Genomic DNA, 19,779 nt, shown 5'->3' on the forward strand with positions numbered 1-19,779 from the left:
ACAGATTTTGATGATTCTTTTTTTTTTCAACTTGTTCCTTCCTATAATTTTATGGAGTGCTTTGTATAGTGCTTTATCGTCTGAGTGATCAAACCAAATAGTATAGCAAAATGAAACAAAGTCAGGGTTAGAGATACTGGAGACATCATGAACATTAAAGGAATCGTTGGATGTTTTGGGAATACACTAATTATTTTCCCAGAGTTAGATGAGAGGATCGATACCATTCTCATCTAATCTATTTGTTCAATATGAAGCTTGAGCCAGCAGCTGGCTTACCTAGCTTAGCATAAACATCTATCCTGGCTCTGTCCAAAGGTAAACAAAATCTGCCATCTCCTCTAAAATGCACTAATTACCCCTGTAACCTCTGTTTGCAGTCTGTATGCTGCTGACTCAAGCTCCATTGAACTATTTCTTTCAATTAGAATAACCTGTTTGTTGAATGTTCACAGCAAAACCTTGAATTTCTGTACCTATGTGCAGCAAACTGCCCAGGAGGGCAGGACTGGAGAGCCCTCCAGCCAACCACAGTACCTGTCTGAAGCTGCTGTCAACACACCTTTTAACAACCTCAGGGATTTGTGCTGTGTCCTCAGCGAGTTTTTTTTTTTCAGTCACTAGGGGATTTTTTTCCCAATGGACATGAAACACATCACAACACAAATCCCAAATGCCTGAAGCTATGCAACTAGATATTAATGTTTTCTGATATTATCTGAGGGAATAAGCAGACATAGATATTACAAAAAGTGCCCACTATTGTGTTATGATCTTTATATTTTACATGAATGATTTTCCATTTTAGGGCATTATTGATCAATATAAACCTTTTTATCTTATTGATTCCTTCAGTGTATGCATAATACACGAGGAGAGGGTGTGGGCATGCATCTAGCTACCTCGTACCACTGCCCAATTTAAGAACAGAGAATCAGAAATCAAAATTCATTCATAAAAAAGTTTATTTTCATGATGGTTTTGAGAAAGGAAAGTCCACATAACATGTAAATATGTGACATGACCTTTTAGGAAAACATTTCATGTCTGCAAACAACTAGCAAGCCACAAATACAGCAATTTAAAATTCTAAACACATCCATTTTAAGACCATGCAAGCCGAACTGATTACTTGAGGTGGAGGACTAAGTGCATGTCATTAAATATCTGACATCCTCTCCATACCGTCACCATGCAGTCATTTAGAGATCAGGGGAGACAAAAGGAGAGTATAGAGATGCCATCTGCATCCATCTGTATCACTATCAAGATTTTTTCTTCTCAGCAGCTTCAGCTTTGGCCCTTTCCACCTTGCCCTTTTCTCCCTGGTAATAGTCTGACTCGATCCAGCTCGTGTCCTCGGAGAGCTTGACGTAGACTTCCCCATTGGTCTCAGTGACTGTGTGGGTCCGCTGCTTCACACCCTTGGAGTACCATCTGGGCACAGGCAGCTTTTCCGTGGGGTTGGTACCCTTGTATAGGCACTCCCCTTTGGCTAGAGAAATCTTGTACTTGTGCTTCGGACAAATTATGCACAGCTTGCCGTCAATTTCCTGTGTGTATGTGTGTTGAAAGAGAGTAGGTAAACAATCTAATGGGGGATAGGTGAAGGACATTTAGACCTTTTAGTATTTTAATATTAGCATAATATTACATTAATGCTATGCAGGTTTGATGTCTTAATTACTGACTCCCTCCAGGCCTTATGGCTCAGCAGCTACCTTTAAGGATTTTAAATGCAGATGGAATAGCCTGTGAGAGCAAGAATGGGATAACTACAAAAACTTGCAGTGCAGTGCTTTAACTTAAATGGCATAATGGCTTCTTTCCTTTGGGTCAGACAACAAGCCACCCTTAATCTCTTAAGTGAAACCTCACCTCAATGTCTCCATTCTGCAGCATTCCTCCAGCATCTGTTGGGAAGACAGAGAATCAGTGTATTGTAGAATAAGCAAACAGTTTACAGCACACTAACATTTTGGCTGACTGGACATACTTTCAGGGTGATATGTGCTAAAATGTCCTATGGATAACAATTTAAGGCAGCCCAGTGTTAAATGTACCATGACTGGATTTCTTTGGCAGCAAATTATTTTTGAAGTGGTTCACTGAAGGTATTCATTCATCAACAGTACTCTCCAGCCTAATGACAATACATATTGTTGATTAAAGTTTGCTTGCTGGTACTACTTGTCATATAGGATCAGATTTTATGTGAAAATAAAGCATGATAGTCACATATTTTATCTCTTATCAGCAGCAAGTGTTTTGAGTTCAACACTAGAAGAATTGTACTCACGATAACAATAGGAGTCCATAGCATAAAAGCCTCCCTGATGATAGATGATCAGTATATCCCGACCCTCCAGTGTCCTGAAAGAGCGCTTGGCTTCAATCAGTTCGTCCTTTTTCCCCACAAAATGAGGCCCTCCTGTAGACGGCTCCTTCTCTGCCATAGTTCTCTGAAACACCGTTTAGGAAGACAAAAAAGAAATATCATAAGTTATTGTTCATTACCAAATCACAAGACTGGTTGCAAATATCAATGTATTCTGTGCAGCAAAGTAACCGTACTGTTTTTCTTTATAACTCCCACTGAAACCTTAACTACACAAAAAGCACAGCTTTTGGATTTGTCACTGGGATTATTTTGTTGCCACCTCCCATCACAGTTGTCATCACAACACCTCCAGAGTATTCAGCTTCAAGGATCCAAGCAAGGACAAGCTGTACTCCAAACACACTCTGACTTGAAATATTAATCCCTAATATCAGTCTCATCATAACTAGGTTAGGATATGAATTGTGATTAAAAAAAAATATTTAAAAAAAAGCTGTCAAAGACAAATATTTTTTTGTGGTGTCTTCCCTAAATTTAAAATAGCATAGCATAGATCAAGTGTTCAGTGATTGCAGTACATGTCCTACATGAAGGTTGGGTCAAAGAATATGACATAAAACATTGATTTGGGTGTCATCATCTTACAAAAGAATCAGTCATCTAGAGACCACAGTCCTGCATCATCTCATTGTGAAATTTCAGTGGCAGTATATACCAAAAATATCTGGATAGAGGGTAACCTGACCCTACATGTGATTCATGTATAGCGGAGTGGAATAATGAGCACTTCAGTGCAGGCTGAGTAAGCACAGTAGTAGTAGCAGCAGCAAAAGTCACATGTCCTGGAGCCTCAGGCTAAACCAAAGACAGCTACAATATATGAAGGAAGGAGCTACAGAGCAGCAAAATAATTATTTATGCAAGAAAGCAATGCATTTTCCTCAAGTGAGCCCTGAGGGACTTTAGGTTAAATTTGTACAATTCCTTCATAAGAATGTTATGTTTATGCATCCTCTCTATCTGCCTGTCTGCCTGTCTGTCTGCCTGTCTATCTGTCTGTCTGTTTGTTTTTTTTTCTTGAAAATAGCTAAACACATTTCCCCTCTATTTTGGACTTTACCTTGAAACTCAGCAGCGGTGTCTCCTCTGTCTAGCTGAACAACTGTACCGCTGACAGCCCAGGGTTGCGTGGGAAGTGGGGCCCATCTCTATTATCTTCAGACACAAGCTGTCTTTACACTGGGGACATTGCTTATCTGACTCCCACAGGCACAACAGCTATTTGATTGTAAAGAAACATTTTTCATAAAACTATTTGTTTGACCTGTCATTGGAAGATGTTTCTAATAGGAGAAATATCTCTATTTAAATGTAGTTATCTAAAATATACATATTATTACTTATCAGAGCATTTTAGTCTCTTCAGTTCACCTCTTCACCTAATTTCCATCGCCATCATCATCTGCAGTTGTAGCATCCAAGTTCACTTACTCAAGCACTGCACCAGAGTAGTACAGTTTTATGCTACTTTACTCCACTACATTTGAGAGGGAAATGTTGTACTTTTTACTCCACTGCATTTATTGGCAGTGCAGCTATTACTACTTACTATTTACACACAAAAGACACAATCGATTAAAAAAAAGGTAAATTATTATAAAGTCGTGACAATGATAATAACAATCAATAATAACATCAACACTCAATTAATAGAACACAACAGTATATCACATAATATCGTTATGATATAATCATATATTATTACAATACAATATACCTGAATACAGCCATTTTGAATGATGAGAAATTGTACTCATTGCAGGAGCGCATCTATCATGAGTATCACTTCCAACGAAAAAACTCTGGCTCTGCCTCCTCTACGGCGATTTTACAAAGCGGAACTATTTGTCGCCAAAAGGGGCCGGACCCATTTCTCAGTACACCGCCGTGCCCCGCTGTTATGTCAGCCGGGGTGAAACAAAGTGAGACCAGTCAAACCCTGTCACGGCGACACTGACCGTAAGTTGCGGACATTTTTGAAGATGAGTAGCTAAGTGCCGGTCAGATGGTCAGATGGGAGATTTTGTGCTCGAAGGGTAGAAGAGCGACGTGTTGTGTGAAAACATCGGCAGCGACAAGCGCGGCCTCTCTGACGTTTGTTCAACCACAGAAGTAAAACCAGCTAACATGGGCGAAGGAGAGATTTAAGAGCCTTATTATTTCCATCTGTCAGAACCCACAGCGTTATGGTTATGATAAGAAGAATAAAACTTCTTGTGTTGTAAAACTTAAACGTTATTTGTTCCTTGCTAGGCTCAGGCTCACTGCTGGACTTTGGCTCCTTCATTTAACTGGTCAAAAGCTAAAGTTAGGCCATCGTGCTGGATTTGAACTTTGAATCAAAAGGTGTTATTGTCCCGTGTGGTAACTGTGTGTCTTTTTGCTTTACCCTCGATTCTACTAGATATTTCCTGAAAAATAAATAAAATCCTCTTTAAAAATTTTCATATAGATAGATAAATACTTTATTGATCACTTGGGAAAATTCAAAATGAATGAATTACACATATTGAATCTTCAATGTACCCATCATGGTCAACAGGAAGTTCTTACATATTTTAACTGAACAACCAACTGTGTGTCTACATGTCACATTAACATAATCTGCCAAATACAGTTTTAATAACCTTTCGTTATTTGCAAAACATCATACAGAACACTTTTGTATATCTACCCATCATGTAGGAACAAACTGGTAGAAATGTAATAACGAAGGACACAAAATTACTCCTTAAATTAACATTATAGTTTCGCCCCAAAAAAATGCTTGAATTCAAAGCTTTAGGAAACTTGTCTTGTGGGTGAATTTCTCTGTATTCAGCAGTTCAAAACTAACTTTAGATTTAATGGTTTAACTGTCCATTAAATGTGTATTTTCCTTACACAATACAATCTTTTGTTTTTCTGTAAATCTGGTGCACAACATAATGCAAAGTTTTTTCGTGTGCAAGGTTAACAGGGAGATGGCACTGAGAGCTTGTGGCTTTATAGTGTTTCGACGTCTGGCCAGCTGTATTCCCCCACCAGACAACATCGAGTACCTCCTCCTGCAGACCTCTTATGGGGAGCATCACTGGACCCCACCCAAAGGTTAAAAAAGTTCAAAAACTTCATTTCTCATGTAGTTGATGACTGATACTAATTAGCTAGAATCCTTCACATAGAGCGTAGATATTAGTAGCATTAACTGTTGTTTGTGCCTGTTGCATCTAACCTGTTCATCATCAGGTCACGTGGACCCAGGTGAGGATGACCTCACCACGGCTCTGAGAGAGACCAAGGAGGAGGCGGGGCTGGGAGCAGAGCACCTCCGGGTGCTTGACGACTTTGTGCAGGAGCTGCACTATGAAGTGCGTGGCAGACCCAAGGAGGTGGTGTACTGGTTGGCCGAGCTGAGAGACCCAGGGATGGCAGTGACTTTGTCTGATGAGCACCAGGACTACCGCTGGGCCCGGCTGGAGGAGGCCTGCACTCTGGCACAGTACAAAGACCTGCAGGACACACTGAGAGCAGCACAAAGACACTTACAGGCTCAGCAGGACAAACAGTGATGTGACGGGATAGAGACTCTACAGAGGGGAGGATTCAAGAAGGGAAATAGAGATGCTGACGTTCTCTGCTTTTGCTGTTTGTCTTTGCTTATATACTTTGTCCCTAATGTGCAGTCTTATGTGGAGACACTGTTGTTTTCCTTCTCTCAAAACAAAGGTAAGCAGGAAGGAAACTGATCAAAGGTTGAAAACCAGATTACTAATTTGTCTTTGAATCTTTGTAGTCCTGTGTAATAGGATTAAATACATAAATGTTGCTGATTTCAATGTAAACAAATGAAATAAACACTGTAACTAAATAAAGGAGGGACCCTCTTAATCCCACTGGAAGTCAGTAAAACAAACAAACCTAAAGAAGAGGATATGTTTTATGTGGTAATACTGTTTTACCTGTCTGTTGTTTGAGTCAGATTTAGCAAAAAAAAAAAAAAAAAGTCCTACTTGATGCTTCTTCAATTGTACCAAAGGTTTTTTTTTAAAAATATGAGGAATAGAGATGCAAGGGGATCTCACATTCAGAAATAGAATAGATATTAATATTCAAGACTGGGCTAAAAATGGCCTTTGTATAATAGCTCAAGGAAAAAGGTAACTGGATAAAAAAATAAATTGTAAACAGTCGATGCTACCACAGGGTGGGGATAGAAACAACATTTTTTCACAGTGCTGTGTATGTGCTACCATGGGCTCAAAAACACTGCAGGCTGTAGCAGTGCACCTCAGGTGACCTTTGAGTTCAGTATTCAGGCTTTTCTTTCTTTCAGCTTTTAGTTTCAAAATAAAAATGAGAAACACCTGTTACTATTGCAAATTAGTTCCTGCCCAGGAATTCAGAGCCAGTGGTGGATAGTCATAAAATCTAAGAGACACTACTATTATGATTATTATTATTCTAGTTTGTTCTAGTTGAATTTAATAATAATCATCAATGTTAAACAATGATCATCAGAATAACCATATTTGTTGGTATGATATACTAAACTATATACCAAAGTAGCACTTTGTAATGAAACCATTTGCAAACAGGCTCATCATTACTTTATTTAAGCTATTGTTGTGTGCCGTGAAAAACAAGTGACCAGAAGAAAGGAATTGGGTCACTGGGTCATCTGAAATATTGGCATCCGGTTCTCATTTTGAGATGGATGAGATGATTGAGCAGTGCCACGGGGAACTGCTGACAATCTGGGCATAATAATAATACTTAATATCTTTTTTTATCTGGGCAATCTGGCAGTGCTGTCAAACAAAGTTATACTTTATTCAAACCTAAAAAGCTGGAAGGAGCACACATACATTTTACCCAAAGTGTTTGTTCTCTATGGTGCACGGTGAAATGCAAGTGGAACATAAAATCTTGACTCTAGTGGTCAGCAGTAGTGCTACATTGTACATATATATTGTATATACAGGTACACGTTCTGCTCTGGACTTGGCTCTGCATTATTACATTAATGGCCTTTGCTGAAGGGATGAAATAAGAGTAATTAAAGAAACTAATGTGCTCTTTCAACTCATAGAGCATAATGGAAGTGCTCACTTCAATTAACTGCCATTTTTCTTCTGGCTATTTTAAGGACACAGGAAACACATTAAGTGGAGGGCAGTGAAATTTCCCAGAGTGACCTGTATGATTTGACTTTCATGAGATAAATAGACTATAAAGTAAAACGGTTCTAAATGCAGCAAAAGCTGGAATATTGCTTTAAGAATCATCAGGGCATCATTGAACCAGTAATTAATTTCATGCCTGGTCGAGCATAAAAGTTCCTCTTTCAACGATAAAGGATAATTAATTGTTCTGAATTGAAATGACCGGTTCTGCTCATGTTTACACATTTCATGAGCAACTTGGTAGTTTTTGTGTCATCTTATTATAATGTATGGAATATCTTTTAACATCAGCTCTTTGCATTAACTGTCATAATGAAACAGGTGCAATTATGGACCATAATGTAACATATATTTGGCTATTAAAGGTTTTTATAGGGTGCTTCACCAAAACTATGAAAGAATACTGCTTTCTTGCCACCAGCATTTTGTTATGCAGATACAGTGGTTTTAATATGTCCAGGATATTAGATATAATGTAGGAGAATAGAATTTTGTTTGTAGTGCATAAAGCATTTTAAGTTTATATTTTATATTTTGATTAAAAAAAAAATCCATACACTGAGATCTATGGATTTTCCATAGTAACAAGGACATTATTTTTGGAAACCCATGATGCTGTAGGATTGTTTAAATGTAATGTTTCCCGATACAAGTGAAGGACAAATCAAATTCCTCTCAACTCAAGTGTACTGGAGTGAAGGCAGAAATCTCAGACATATGGCTAGGGTCAAGGGTCAAGTTTTTTGATAATTTTGGTGAACCAAGCTATAAGCTAACACATTTACAATAACGAAGTTTGTACAATCCTTTGTAGCATGTTGTAGTGAGCAATGCCAAAACAAGGTGAAAACCTTTAATCAGGTTTCAATGACATACTGTTTTATTTTGAATGATTTTCCAACTTAACCACAATAACTGTACGCCTCCATTTGCATATCAGTTTTACTCCAAAAACCAGCTTGCTGTGTTGTCTGCTTTCCATGACATGTGGGCTCAATCAATATCAACAGATATCAAAGCCATTTTGCAAACAAACCCAACAATCCATTTTTTTTTTTTACAATATAAACTTTATGTGTGACATTTGCATCCTCACAAACACAAAATGTTGAGAAAAAAAAAAAGAAATAAAATCAAAGAAGAAACCAACAAGGACAGCATTAACATCAATAGGTGTGGACACGTTGTGGTAGCCTTGTGGACAGTTCAGTCCGTTAAATGTGTGACTATGTGAAGGCCTCAGGAAGACCTCACAGTGTTGACCCACACTTCAAATAATACACACTTGTGCACACACATGCTCACACACACAGAGATTAAATGAATTAAATGATTTCATTCAGTCTTTTTGTATGTAACAGTGTGTATGGAATAACATCTCTACGTCTTAGACTGCGGTCCTCTGAAGCGAGTCATTTCTTAGGTTGAGTTTGGGAATTTTCCTCATCCCTCAGAGATAATAATAGTTGGTGGCTCTCTTCCCTCAAAAGGCCTCCTTAGCTTTTCTCCACCTGCACTCATTATAAAAACAAGGCATACATTTAAGTAAAAAAGTGGAGGATTCTAATATTGAAGAGGTCTAAACCAATCATCAAATTGCTATCGTAAGGGCTACACTATGCCTATACTTCACACTAACAAAAACAAGAATGCAGATTCAGATTTTTAATTTGCGGGAGCAGGCAAAAACTTGGCTTTAAAGCAATAATTCAACGTTTTGGGAGATGCGCTTCATTGCTTGCTGAGTTACGTGAAAACACTGATACCACTCTCATGTATGACTGGTAAATATGAAGCCACCAGTTATCTTAGCTTAGCTTAGCACAAAGACTGGAAACAGAGGGAAACAACTAGCCTGGTTCTGTGAAAAGGTAGACTTCAGAAACTCACTGCTCTTAGCCTTGAAATACCCTGGCACAGAATCCCTGTTAAAACATAAAACTTGTCATTTTAATGTTACAGATTTTTCTTTTTCTTTTTTTTTTTTTAAGACATTTGTTAATTAGTGAGCTTGAAAGGTGCTGGTAGGTGGATTTTGTTACCTTTGAACAGAGGCAGTCAAGCTGTTTACTCTGTTCTAGTCTTTGTGACACACTATTCTACAATAAATTGTTAGGTATTTTTAAAAAATATGCTTATTTGCTTTCTGGCAGAGAGTTAGATGAGAAGTTTGATACCACTCTGATGTCTTATCTGTTAAATATAAAGCTATAGCCGATTATCTTAAGTTAGCATGAAGACTGGAAAAAGGGGGAAGCAGCTGGCTTGGCTCTGTCCTTTGGTGGCAAAGTCTGCCTACCAGCACCTCGAAAGATCACTAATTAACCTGTTACATCTGGTTTTGTTTAATCTGCACCAAAGTTATTTTATGGCAGTTTGTGTGACGTGTTATCTTTTGGATCTGAGCAGTTGGAGACTCTAGGAAGTTACTACTCCCACCCCAGAAATAGTTGAGCACACAACTCCGGTAAAATGACGAATTGTGTTTTCTACACGTCAGTTTTTGTACGGATTAAACAAATGAGATATAATGTGCTAATCCATCAGTGAATTTAAGGGGTGCTGGCAGGCAGATTTTGTTACTGCTGGACACAGCCAGACCAGCTGTTTCTGGTCATTGTGCTATGCTAAGCTATCCAGTTGCTGGTCTCAGCTCCATATTTAACAGACAGACATGAAGAGTGGTACTGATCTTCTCATCTAACTCTCTACCAGAAAGTAAATAAGTGCATTTCCCCGAATGTCAAACTATTCCTTTAGCAGGTACACATGAGATTGGTACTTTCTGTTACTGACTATTACTATGCCTCTTTATATGGTGAGGAATGGGCAAAAAATGGTGACCACATCAATAAAAGTTAAGAATCTCTGGCATCAATCCACTTCCTGCTGTGCCTTGATATCAAATCCATTTAAGATCTGGTTCAGAAGTGGATTTCCTCTCTCCGTCCACAACAGAATCCAAGCCGGCAAAGCGAAGGGCCGGGAGAAAATGTTTCACTCCTTTGGCTTCACATTAAAATCCAAAAGGAATCTCTTAAAGAGTTTATTCAAACAGCGTGAAATCCACTACATGCATCCTTAGCTCCACAGTCTTTAAAATGAGAGGTTGTGGGGCTGCACTTGGTTTCCTTGGCATAAAATCCAGCCATGTGAATCAAAGGTTTGCCCCAGTGCTCCATTGTGTTGAACAGGGCAACAGATTGATACCCACAATAGTAGCACACAGCTCAAATGTGAGGTTTACTCAATGTCATACAAGTAATATTAGTCACATTACGCTGTTCAGTGCGTTCAGAAGTTTAATACTCAGAGGGTGTTTGTTTTAAATCAGTCAAATCCTCAGCCAGTTCAGGCCTCCCAAAACAGCACTAGAACACAGTGCAAGCACACTGAATGTTTTCTCAACTGGACAAAGTCCAAAAGGTCATATGAGCAAACTCACTTGTGAGACAGACCTCTGCACCGGTTCCACAGAGACAGGAACAAGAGAACCCTGACATTGCAGTCAATAGATGAATCGTAAATGTAGATACACACACACACACACACACACACACACACGCACGCACACACAGATAACAGGCAATCAGTGTCATATTCATTCAAATGCAAATGTGTTACTAAGCTGCATGTTGATTTTGTCCCTGTCGATCAACAGACTCTGGATGTGGTGTAGCACAGTAACAACGTCCAATTTTCACTAAGTTGCATTTAAGCATAAGTTGGAGTCACAGCGCAAAACATAATATTTTCACATCTACTGCAACATAATGTGAGCACTGCCTTGAGGACAAAGTCCCTACAGGTGTATTTTGATTTTTTAAATTTGTCTCTAGCCTACCAAGAATAAAACAACTTAAAGGACCCTAATCAGGACCAACAGCAACACTCAGTCACGTGTAAACACGCTGGCGGTGGGATTGGAGACTTTCAGTTCACTCTCTGTCCTCTAATAACACCCAGTGATGCAGAAAACAAGAAAGAAGAGGTGGAGTTGAGGAGCAGTTTGTATATTATGTTTCTCTTTGACTGTTTTTTTCTCTCAGTGAAAGTCTGTTGAGGCCCTGAGGTTTAAGAGGCAGAGAGAGGTGTAGGGAGCGATGTGAGAAAAGGTCTTAACCTAGTTCACCCCCAAACAAATGACGTTGCTTTGAGTAATTGTGAGGGAGCAGTTGTGATGGACACTACTGAAGGTGGGTCCAAGAGGGTGGAGTCACGGCAGAGCCTGTGTTTCCAAGTTTAAGTTGATTGCATCAAAGTCGAACAGACAGGCATGAGAGGGACAGATATATTCTGCCACGGGACACACTGATGGACGGTGACAAGACAAGCTGGCCAGTGCATCATCTGGTTAATGAGCCAAACAGCAAAGTGTCCATTAGCCAGACTGTCTGAGGCATCCCAGAGAATACAAGGGACAAGTCAGGGAGGACAGAATGTCAAATGACTAAACAAGAGAAGTACATAAAAAACAGCAACAAGTGAAGACACGGTGGATAGAGCCAGTCTTGTAACACAAAACCATACGATCTGACATGGGCTAGCAGACAAAGAGCCAGCCAGCTACAGTGGGGTTAAAGAGACCACCACAAGGACAGTCTGTTTTCATCATTTATCAAAAACTAAGACATGTTGTTTACTTTGCAGATGGTTTTCAAATAAAGACGACATTATTTAGAACTGATACATGCACATTTTACCTTTAGGAAATGCTTATAATTAATTAATTATTGCCTCAACATGATGCAGTATAACTCAAATATTAACACATGTATGCTCCTACACAATATTAATTATTGTGGTCTGTAAACTGTTACTACTGCTAATGCCTAAAGATGAAAAAAGTTGTTTTTATCTAAACAGGGACCAGACAGACAGACCTAGAGATGGCACCATGGTATAAAGCCAGCATCTTTATGAGACAGAATAGCATCTGGATCCAAGATCCGAAATCAACGCAACAAAGAAAGTACTACTCCGGCTGACCAAACTACAGTTAAAAGACAAACTGTAACTTTAGCAGTTGCCAAACGATTTCCTTAAAGAGAAAGTGGATAACTAAAGCATTTCTAATGGACTGAATAATACTGCAATTTCATTCTTGAAACTCTTGTTTACACAAGAAAAAATAAATAAATTTCATGGTTGCAACCAAAAAAACTTAAGAGTACAGTATGTGAGGAGTTGGTTGCATGAGAGAGTAATAAAACAGGGACTTAAATATTCAGGTGTGAGGATATTTTGCACATGATTAATCGCTCACTGACCATAGACTAATACTGCTCTACAATGCAGAAGCTTGCCATCATTTCTGGTTTGAAGTAGTGTGGTAGAAGACGGATCCTCAACATCCTCGATGGGATATTTTAGAAATGTGAAATGTAACGCAACATCAGAAACACTCTCAGTGTTCTCACTAACGGTGCTGGAATAATTTCAAACTCTGCAAAACATTTCATGCTGGACAGAGTGCAAGCTGTAATTAAGGCAAACGGTGGAAACACCAAATCTGACGTTCAGTGAAAAAAGTCCCAACAAACTTTTGCTGAAAATGTATGTAAGAGCATTGGAGAACTATTATTTGACCAATCATTGGTATTAGTTTAATAAATGATGAAAAGTTTTTGGCAGTAGACTTTTGACCCCACTGTATGTGCAAACGCTCTCACACAAACAAACGCACACACACACACATACAATTGTAACGCAACACATAAAAGAAGGAGGGTGGTGGGGAGTTGGCAGGGTGGAGTTTTAATCCAGATCATCATGAGTCTTCGTTGCCAGAGTCGTCCTGGTTGTCATATCTTCTGCTGGATGTCCCGCCGTCCTCCAAGGTGCTGATCCCCCCGGCTTCGCCTACAGACTCCATCTCGCTCTCGTCTTCCTCCTCATCCTCCTCCTCCATGTCGTCATCGTAGAGGTCGTCATAGAGAAGGTCTGAACTGCTGTCCTGGGAGGGAACCCTGGTCTGGACGCAGTACTCTGCCAGTGTGGTCGGCACTTTGACGCCGTCGCGCTCAGCCTCTGCTGCTGTTGACATCACCTGCTTCCTGTGGGCCATGAGGAATAAAATCAAAGTCAGTGTTTGAGGTTATTTCCAAATTCTAAACATTTTCTGGGCAGGACAGCAATATACTGTTGTTCTTTGGTGTAAGCACAGTGCACATTTACGTGGATAGTGTTTATTACCTGATAATCTCTGCATACTCCTTGTCCTTGCCTTTGCTGTCCCTCCATTTGCGAAACATGACAGAGGCATCCACATTGGCTGGAGAGAACGTGTTGGGCTCGTTGAGCAGTGAGATGACACTGAGCAGGATAGTCCTGATCATAACGCAGAGCCACAGACAAACGGAAAATAAGGACACAATATCAGATCCTGTTGTTGTATGAAAGAAAAGCTCTATACAGTCTTTTTGAAACCGTAGTAATCTCAGTTACATGCCACAGCCAACCTGCTCAGGCTTTCAAATACAGACTCAGCACTTTATCTCTACTCCTGATGAAAATGTATCTTGCTGACTTGCTAAATTTGAAAGAATTTCTGAATGCTACCCTGCAGCAGCAGTGTCTTGTTCTTTAGGGGTCACACAGAACAAAGGACTGCTAAAAGTGAACTGTTAATTTACACCGTTCTTTATTTTTAGAATTGGTGAATTAAACTATACTGCTCATGTTTTTCATTTTTCAAATCTGTTCTGCTTGTAGATGAGCATGGTAAGTCCCCTACCACAGCTTTCTTATCCTATTTTCTATATTTGAGAATCCATCTCAATAGGAGCTCAAATGTTAAATCTAAGTGAGATTTCCATGTCTTTTTTGATTATAAGGCAGATTTAGGTGCTATATTAATACTGTGAAAATACCAAAGCGCTCCATCCACAGAGAAATGCACAAAGCCCATTTTCAGAAACTGTGCCACAAAACTAGCCGTCAGGACTTCTGTAGTTTTGTGATGTCACAACAAAGCAGTCAAAAGATCTCAGCCATGCCTCAAGCCCAGCCCACTAGACCCACCATCCAGCCTTGTAGGATTTGGTTTATCTGAGTGTTTACCTGAAATCTGCTATATTTTGATTTGATCACTCAGAAAACAGTCAGCCAATCAGAAGAGAGGCTCAGAGGCTCCTATCTGATTGGCTGACTGAACTGTTGTTGCTAGAGCTCCAGAGAGAAGACTGAGAGAGGTGATGTAAAACTACACTGAGATGTTTTTTGGCAATTAAAATATATTTTCTTATGGATATCAACACTTCAAATAAAACACCAGAAGAGTGTAAGTATGGGACCTTTGACTGTACTGTACTTATAAACCAGTGCTTAAATGACTATGTATATAGTGCATGCAGATGCAGAAGTTTTGTGGCAGAAATTACCTGACGTTCTGGGTGGGGTTCCACCTTTCAGAAGGCAACTCCCCGCTCTGAGGGTCATCAACAGGAGGGTGCAGGATGGAGATGCACACATCTCCGTTCTGAAGAGAGAACAAAGTATAGTGAATAACATCTATCATGAAGACATGACCTTTGAATGACAAGTGGCTCCATTTTAATAATTAGATAAAAGCCAAATTGTTGTGATAGTGGCGACAAAAACTGTGTGAAATCATTCACTGACAAACACAAATTGTTTCACCTCGTAAATGTTGGGGTGCCACATCTTGGTGAGGAAGCGAAAGGTTGGTGGGGAGTATGGGTAGTCAACTGGAAACTTGATGTGAGCCTGGGAGAACAAACAGAGGTTGACAGTTTTTGACATGTTTTACAGAGAGTCCTTCAGGTCTGAGACCCTGGGGAGATGTGGGTCGATGCTTTGGTGGTATCACTGGTGCAGCACAGTGATATGTGAGCTGTGAAAAAAACACATTTGATATATTCAAATAAACAAAAACACATATGTTTGTACGCCGTGCAATACATGCTTTCCCTACTGAGACAAAATAAATTCTTCCTTCATGCTTCCTCAGAAAAGATGAACTGAAACAGCATCAAAGAGCAACGTTTTGCAGGTGGTCAAGGAGATGCAAGTAACTATCAACTTAATTTAAAGCTTCAGAAAACCAGCAAAGTTAAGAACAGCTGCTTTACACTAAACGCTGGTAAGGATTGATTTGATGTGTCCAGACTGGAGCAATCAAATCCGTCTAAATTAGATTCTGCTCACTGTTGAAGTCAGACTGTAATACTGCAATAATATAATTATCTCTTAACTTAATAACAAATCAACCACTGTTGCTTGCTGTACCCTTTCATTTGAAATAGTTGATATATGTCATACACTGCGTCAAGCCTCCAATCACACTGTGAAGCGACAGACTACTTTAAAACTTTAGCTAACAAAGTTTAATAGAGCCAGACATTACCTGACTTAACATTAGGTGCCTCTGGTTTTTTGTTGTCTTGCCAAAGTATTGCGCAAATATCTAGGTGAAAGGCTTGTAGGCTTGGGTGTGTGTAACACCCCCCAGCTCTCACTGAACTGCTGCCACTGAGATAGGACTATCATTACTCCACAAACCAGTCACCGCACTTCTGCAGCCTTGGGACATTTAAAACACAGATGTCTTGACACAGCTTCGATGTCCAACATCTATCAGTTCTACACTGAAACATAGATGCACCCCAAATGCATGACTATGCATGACATGTTTTTTTAACCCACTGTAAATGTAAATGCGGTGGGGGCTTATCTTTCTGTGGTATACCAGACTCAACAAGTCAGCTGTAAAAATATATTTGTAATACTGTGGGTGTCACAGTGGTTCATGGGTAAGCACTATTTGCCTCAAAGCAAGCAGACCCTGGGTTTGATGGTGTCAGCAGGCTGTGGCCTTGAATTTATAGGCATACTGGTTAGCTTAATTGGAAACTCTAAATTGCCCAATGGACAGTAAACCTGTCCAGGGCGAACTTAACTTTTCACCAATGGCACCTATTGCATATCTAACTCTCTGCGATGGATCCTCCTCAGGTGTTCTGAGGGGTTTCCCACCTTTTGTCCTGTTAAGGTTTAATTTTAATTCTATCTGACCCCAGAGTCTAAGGATATGGGATGTCATATAATATGGTGTACGGAGTATAAAAAACCCTCTGAAACAAACTTGTGATCCATATAAATAAAATTGATTTGGCTCGATGTGATAAGAGTTAACACAAGGGTGTCTCTGTTAAGGCTAAAAGGCTAAACATAAGATAATCAACTGTGCCTAACTACAAGAGTCGATGGGAACACCTGCCCTGTAACATTTTGGCATTCCTGGACAGCTACGGCGTCATCTGCATTGCCCCAACTTGAAAGCGGGCACTCACTGCACCGCATATTCTAGATGATTCCCTGAATAAGTAACATGAAAGAAAGGAAGATGAGTCTCATCATGCCCTTCTCTCTTACTCTTTCTCTGTGCTGAGGTGCCATTTATATCGGTCTCATAGCTAAAAATAGCCATCTGAAGCACAACCATCATACAGTGAGGGGGGAGAAGGCTGGACAAGGAGAATGAAGGGACAGGGGAGAACGACCAAAAATAAAAAAAGAAACGGCTGCAGATTACAAATTTAAGACCATTTGAAGTCAGTCTAATGTAATCCAGTACAACAGCTCTGCCATAAATTCTACTTCTGTTATAAAGGTTATAATGTTTAGGGTTTTTTGTGACACTGCCATAAAGGTGTTATATAGGCTTTTGCACTGAGGTCATAGTAAGTACTGGTGCTCCACTGAACTGGCATTTATTCAAAAGTGTTTCTAATATTCTGAATTTAAATGGGAAGAAAAAAATTATGAAACACCTCTCAATACAATCTAATGCAGTACAACACCACCTCTAATGCTGTCCTCGGTAATGAGCATATAATTGGATTTGTACATTTATGACCCAAAACTGAATACTATAAACATTATAAGCCACTGAGTGTATATCCTACTTTGGGGAAAAAAAAAAAACTTGCCTGGGACCGCAGCTGCACTATATACTTGTATATAATCTGTTGCTGCTAGGTCTAAATTAGCCACATGATTGTATCTCATTATCTAAACTAGGAGCTCTGCTGTGACTTTTTTGAATTCATTATTTAGTATCAGAAAGTTATGTCCCACCTTAAAGTAGCCTCCCTCATACAGGGTGTTTGGGGGCCCGAAGATGGCCACTTCCCAGTTGTAGAGGTCGGACTCCTCCACCAGAGTGATGCGGAAGCCCTCCACCGGCTGGTCCTGCAGAGACTTCAGCTCCATCATCAGGGCCTTCTGGGAACTAGGGGTTGCCTGATGGGCCATGGTAATCCCACTTGTGACACCAGTGACACAGATTGGTGAAAGGTAGGTAGGTATGTGGGTGGGTGCAGAGGGGAGAGGAAAAAAAAAAAATATGACCTTAATGATATTGTCAAGCTTCTACTTAAATTCCATGTATTTTTCATGTCATGAACACAGTTGACTCTGCAGTAAACACCCACAGTCTGTTATCTTTGTCTGTATTGGCATTGGTCTTTTTAGACAACGCTAGGACAAAAGAAACAGCCAAACCTCAACAGATAGCAGCCCTGCTGGTAAGCTGAACGACTCACAGGGAATTCAAACACAAACAGGATATGTGGCCTGCCAAGCTAGCTTAAGTCAGTGCTTTAGTTCGCAGGCCCTTTATGGGGGGAAAAGGCAAAGTTAATGAAAAGTGTTTACCTCCGTCTCCTTGCACTGTAATGTGTGTTCGTTTGGTTACAGCTGGACACTGGAAGCTAAACTCATTGGCTGCCCATGCTAGCCTAGCTGTGTCTTGACAAAGAGACAGTAACAGGAGCAGTGGGGTGTTTTTTTTCCCTGCTAAAGCCTATGGCTGGTCCTCGTGTTGTGCTTCCGAAAGTCTTTGTGTGCCAGTGTTGACAGTTCACATGGAGCTGGTGCCAGTGTGAGTCACGGTGTCCTGTGGATCATTCTTGGGCTCGGCAGAGGAAACCCGCTCTCCCCCGCACCTCTCCGCGCTGCTGGTTCGGTTCGGACAGGCGCTCAGCTGATCCCCGCTTGTTTATGTTTGTTTATCTGCTCTCTGGCAGTCTCAACTTCTCCACACGTCAGCTAAACCCCTACCGAGCAACTTCGTTCAGATGGAGCAGCTTCCCCGGCTCTCTACCGTCCCCTCCGGCACAGTGGCAGTGCGGAAGCCCGATCAATTCGAGCCTACGGTCGCGAAAACAACAGTAAGTGAGAGGTTTACACTCGCGAATTACACTGGATTTAATCGATTTTTATTTTCCTCCCATCGATGCTTCCGGCTATCATTGCGCGTGTCTGCAGGACGTAAAGCACGTACGGGTCTGAACGTGACGTGCGCGCACTCGACGCTCAAATAAATAAATAAATAAAAATAAGATATTTAAGATATTTAAGATATTTAAGATAGACGTAACAACCGTAACCCCCGACCCAAAAAAAAGAAAAATCAGCCTTATTATATATATTTCAATTGGCGTCACTTTAATGATCAGCAAAATAACATAACAGCTAATTACATGTTGTTTCCATTTTCTTTTTATTTAAGTTGGCTACTTTGTTGTTTTAGCCTTTTATGAAGTTTGTCGACTTACAATTAACATCCGTTGCTTGACTTTAGCCTTATGTCTATGATTTGATCAGATATCACATTGCTTGAATTCGTAATAAAAAAAAATCTTATGAATTCCACTTTAGGTACTTTATTAAGTCATTTATATCTCCTATATTTCACAATCTTATGTCTTTGGTTAGGTGGTTAAGCTTTTTTTATTCAGTAAGTTTAATTGAGACCAACTGTACTAGTGAGACCCAAGAAAAAAAATCCTAGGCCATGCTTATGATAAGTCACTCATACACTGCGGTCATCATCATCAGCACACACAGATGCACTAACATCATTTTAAAATATTATTTAAAATGTCAGCGAGTTGAACTTTAAAATGAATGCCTGTCCCTAACTAACTAATTCTAGACATGTTTACATTGTGGTGTCATGGATCAAAATCAGCAAACTTTGATTCAAGATTAGGAGCAGAAGATGGTGATCTATTACTCAGTCTTATAATCAGACATCTTAGGGGGTTCTTACACTTAGACCCAGGCTGTTATCTGTGGACTAGCAGGACAATACATTTTCTCGGCATTTCTGGAGAGAATTACATTAAAGGGCAGCATAAAAATTGGTGTGTGAGGCAGTTTAGTGTTTTTCACCACTGACAGGGT

At 39.9% G+C, this 19,779-nt stretch overlaps 3 protein-coding genes across 4 annotated transcripts; 1 reads left to right on the forward strand and 2 right to left on the reverse strand.

Annotated features, from left to right (window-relative positions):
* Nucleotides 1–947: 947 nt before the first annotated feature.
* rfesd (Rieske (Fe-S) domain containing) lies at nucleotides 948–4,243 on the reverse strand. 2 transcript variants are annotated; one of them, XM_071494995.1, is made up of 5 exons: nucleotides 4,119–4,243; nucleotides 3,462–3,619; nucleotides 2,300–2,462; nucleotides 1,879–1,913; nucleotides 948–1,553 (listed from the first exon to the last, which is right to left on the reverse strand). In XM_071494995.1, exons 3-5 carry the CDS (start codon nucleotides 2,454–2,456, stop codon nucleotides 1,266–1,268), a joined length of 480 nt encoding a protein of 159 aa, XP_071351096.1. In that variant the 5' UTR covers nucleotides 2,457–2,462; nucleotides 3,462–3,619; nucleotides 4,119–4,243; the 3' UTR covers nucleotides 948–1,265. The 2 variants fall into 2 exon arrangements, with proteins under 2 accessions (XP_071351096.1, XP_071351098.1); XM_071494997.1 differs by lacking the exon at nucleotides 3,462–3,619 and having other exon boundaries at nucleotides 4,119–4,227.
* Nucleotides 4,244–4,250: 7 nt separating this feature from the next.
* nudt2 (nudix (nucleoside diphosphate linked moiety X)-type motif 2) lies at nucleotides 4,251–8,624 on the forward strand. Its single transcript, XM_071494998.1, has 3 exons — nucleotides 4,251–4,360; nucleotides 5,353–5,491; nucleotides 5,630–8,624. Exons 2-3 carry the CDS (start codon nucleotides 5,365–5,367, stop codon nucleotides 5,950–5,952), a joined length of 450 nt encoding a protein of 149 aa, XP_071351099.1. The 5' UTR covers nucleotides 4,251–4,360; nucleotides 5,353–5,364; the 3' UTR covers nucleotides 5,953–8,624.
* A 4,676-nt stretch (nucleotides 8,625–13,300) lies between these two features.
* ube2r2 (ubiquitin-conjugating enzyme E2R 2) lies at nucleotides 13,301–18,853 on the reverse strand. Its single transcript, XM_071494994.1, has 6 exons — nucleotides 18,247–18,853; nucleotides 17,668–17,854; nucleotides 15,208–15,294; nucleotides 14,949–15,046; nucleotides 13,762–13,896; nucleotides 13,301–13,622 (listed from the first exon to the last, which is right to left on the reverse strand). Exons 2-6 carry the CDS (start codon nucleotides 17,842–17,844, stop codon nucleotides 13,337–13,339), a joined length of 783 nt encoding a protein of 260 aa, XP_071351095.1. The 5' UTR covers nucleotides 17,845–17,854; nucleotides 18,247–18,853; the 3' UTR covers nucleotides 13,301–13,336.
* Between the last annotated feature and the right edge of the window lie 926 nt (nucleotides 18,854–19,779).

The sequence above is a fragment of the Trachinotus anak genome, unplaced genomic scaffold (genome assembly GCF_046630095.1).
Source record: "Trachinotus anak isolate AG129_WGS33_773 ecotype Australia unplaced genomic scaffold, CSIRO_AGI_Tana_v1 ptg000013l, whole genome shotgun sequence".
NCBI lineage: Eukaryota > Metazoa > Chordata > Actinopteri > Carangiformes > Carangidae > Trachinotus > Trachinotus anak.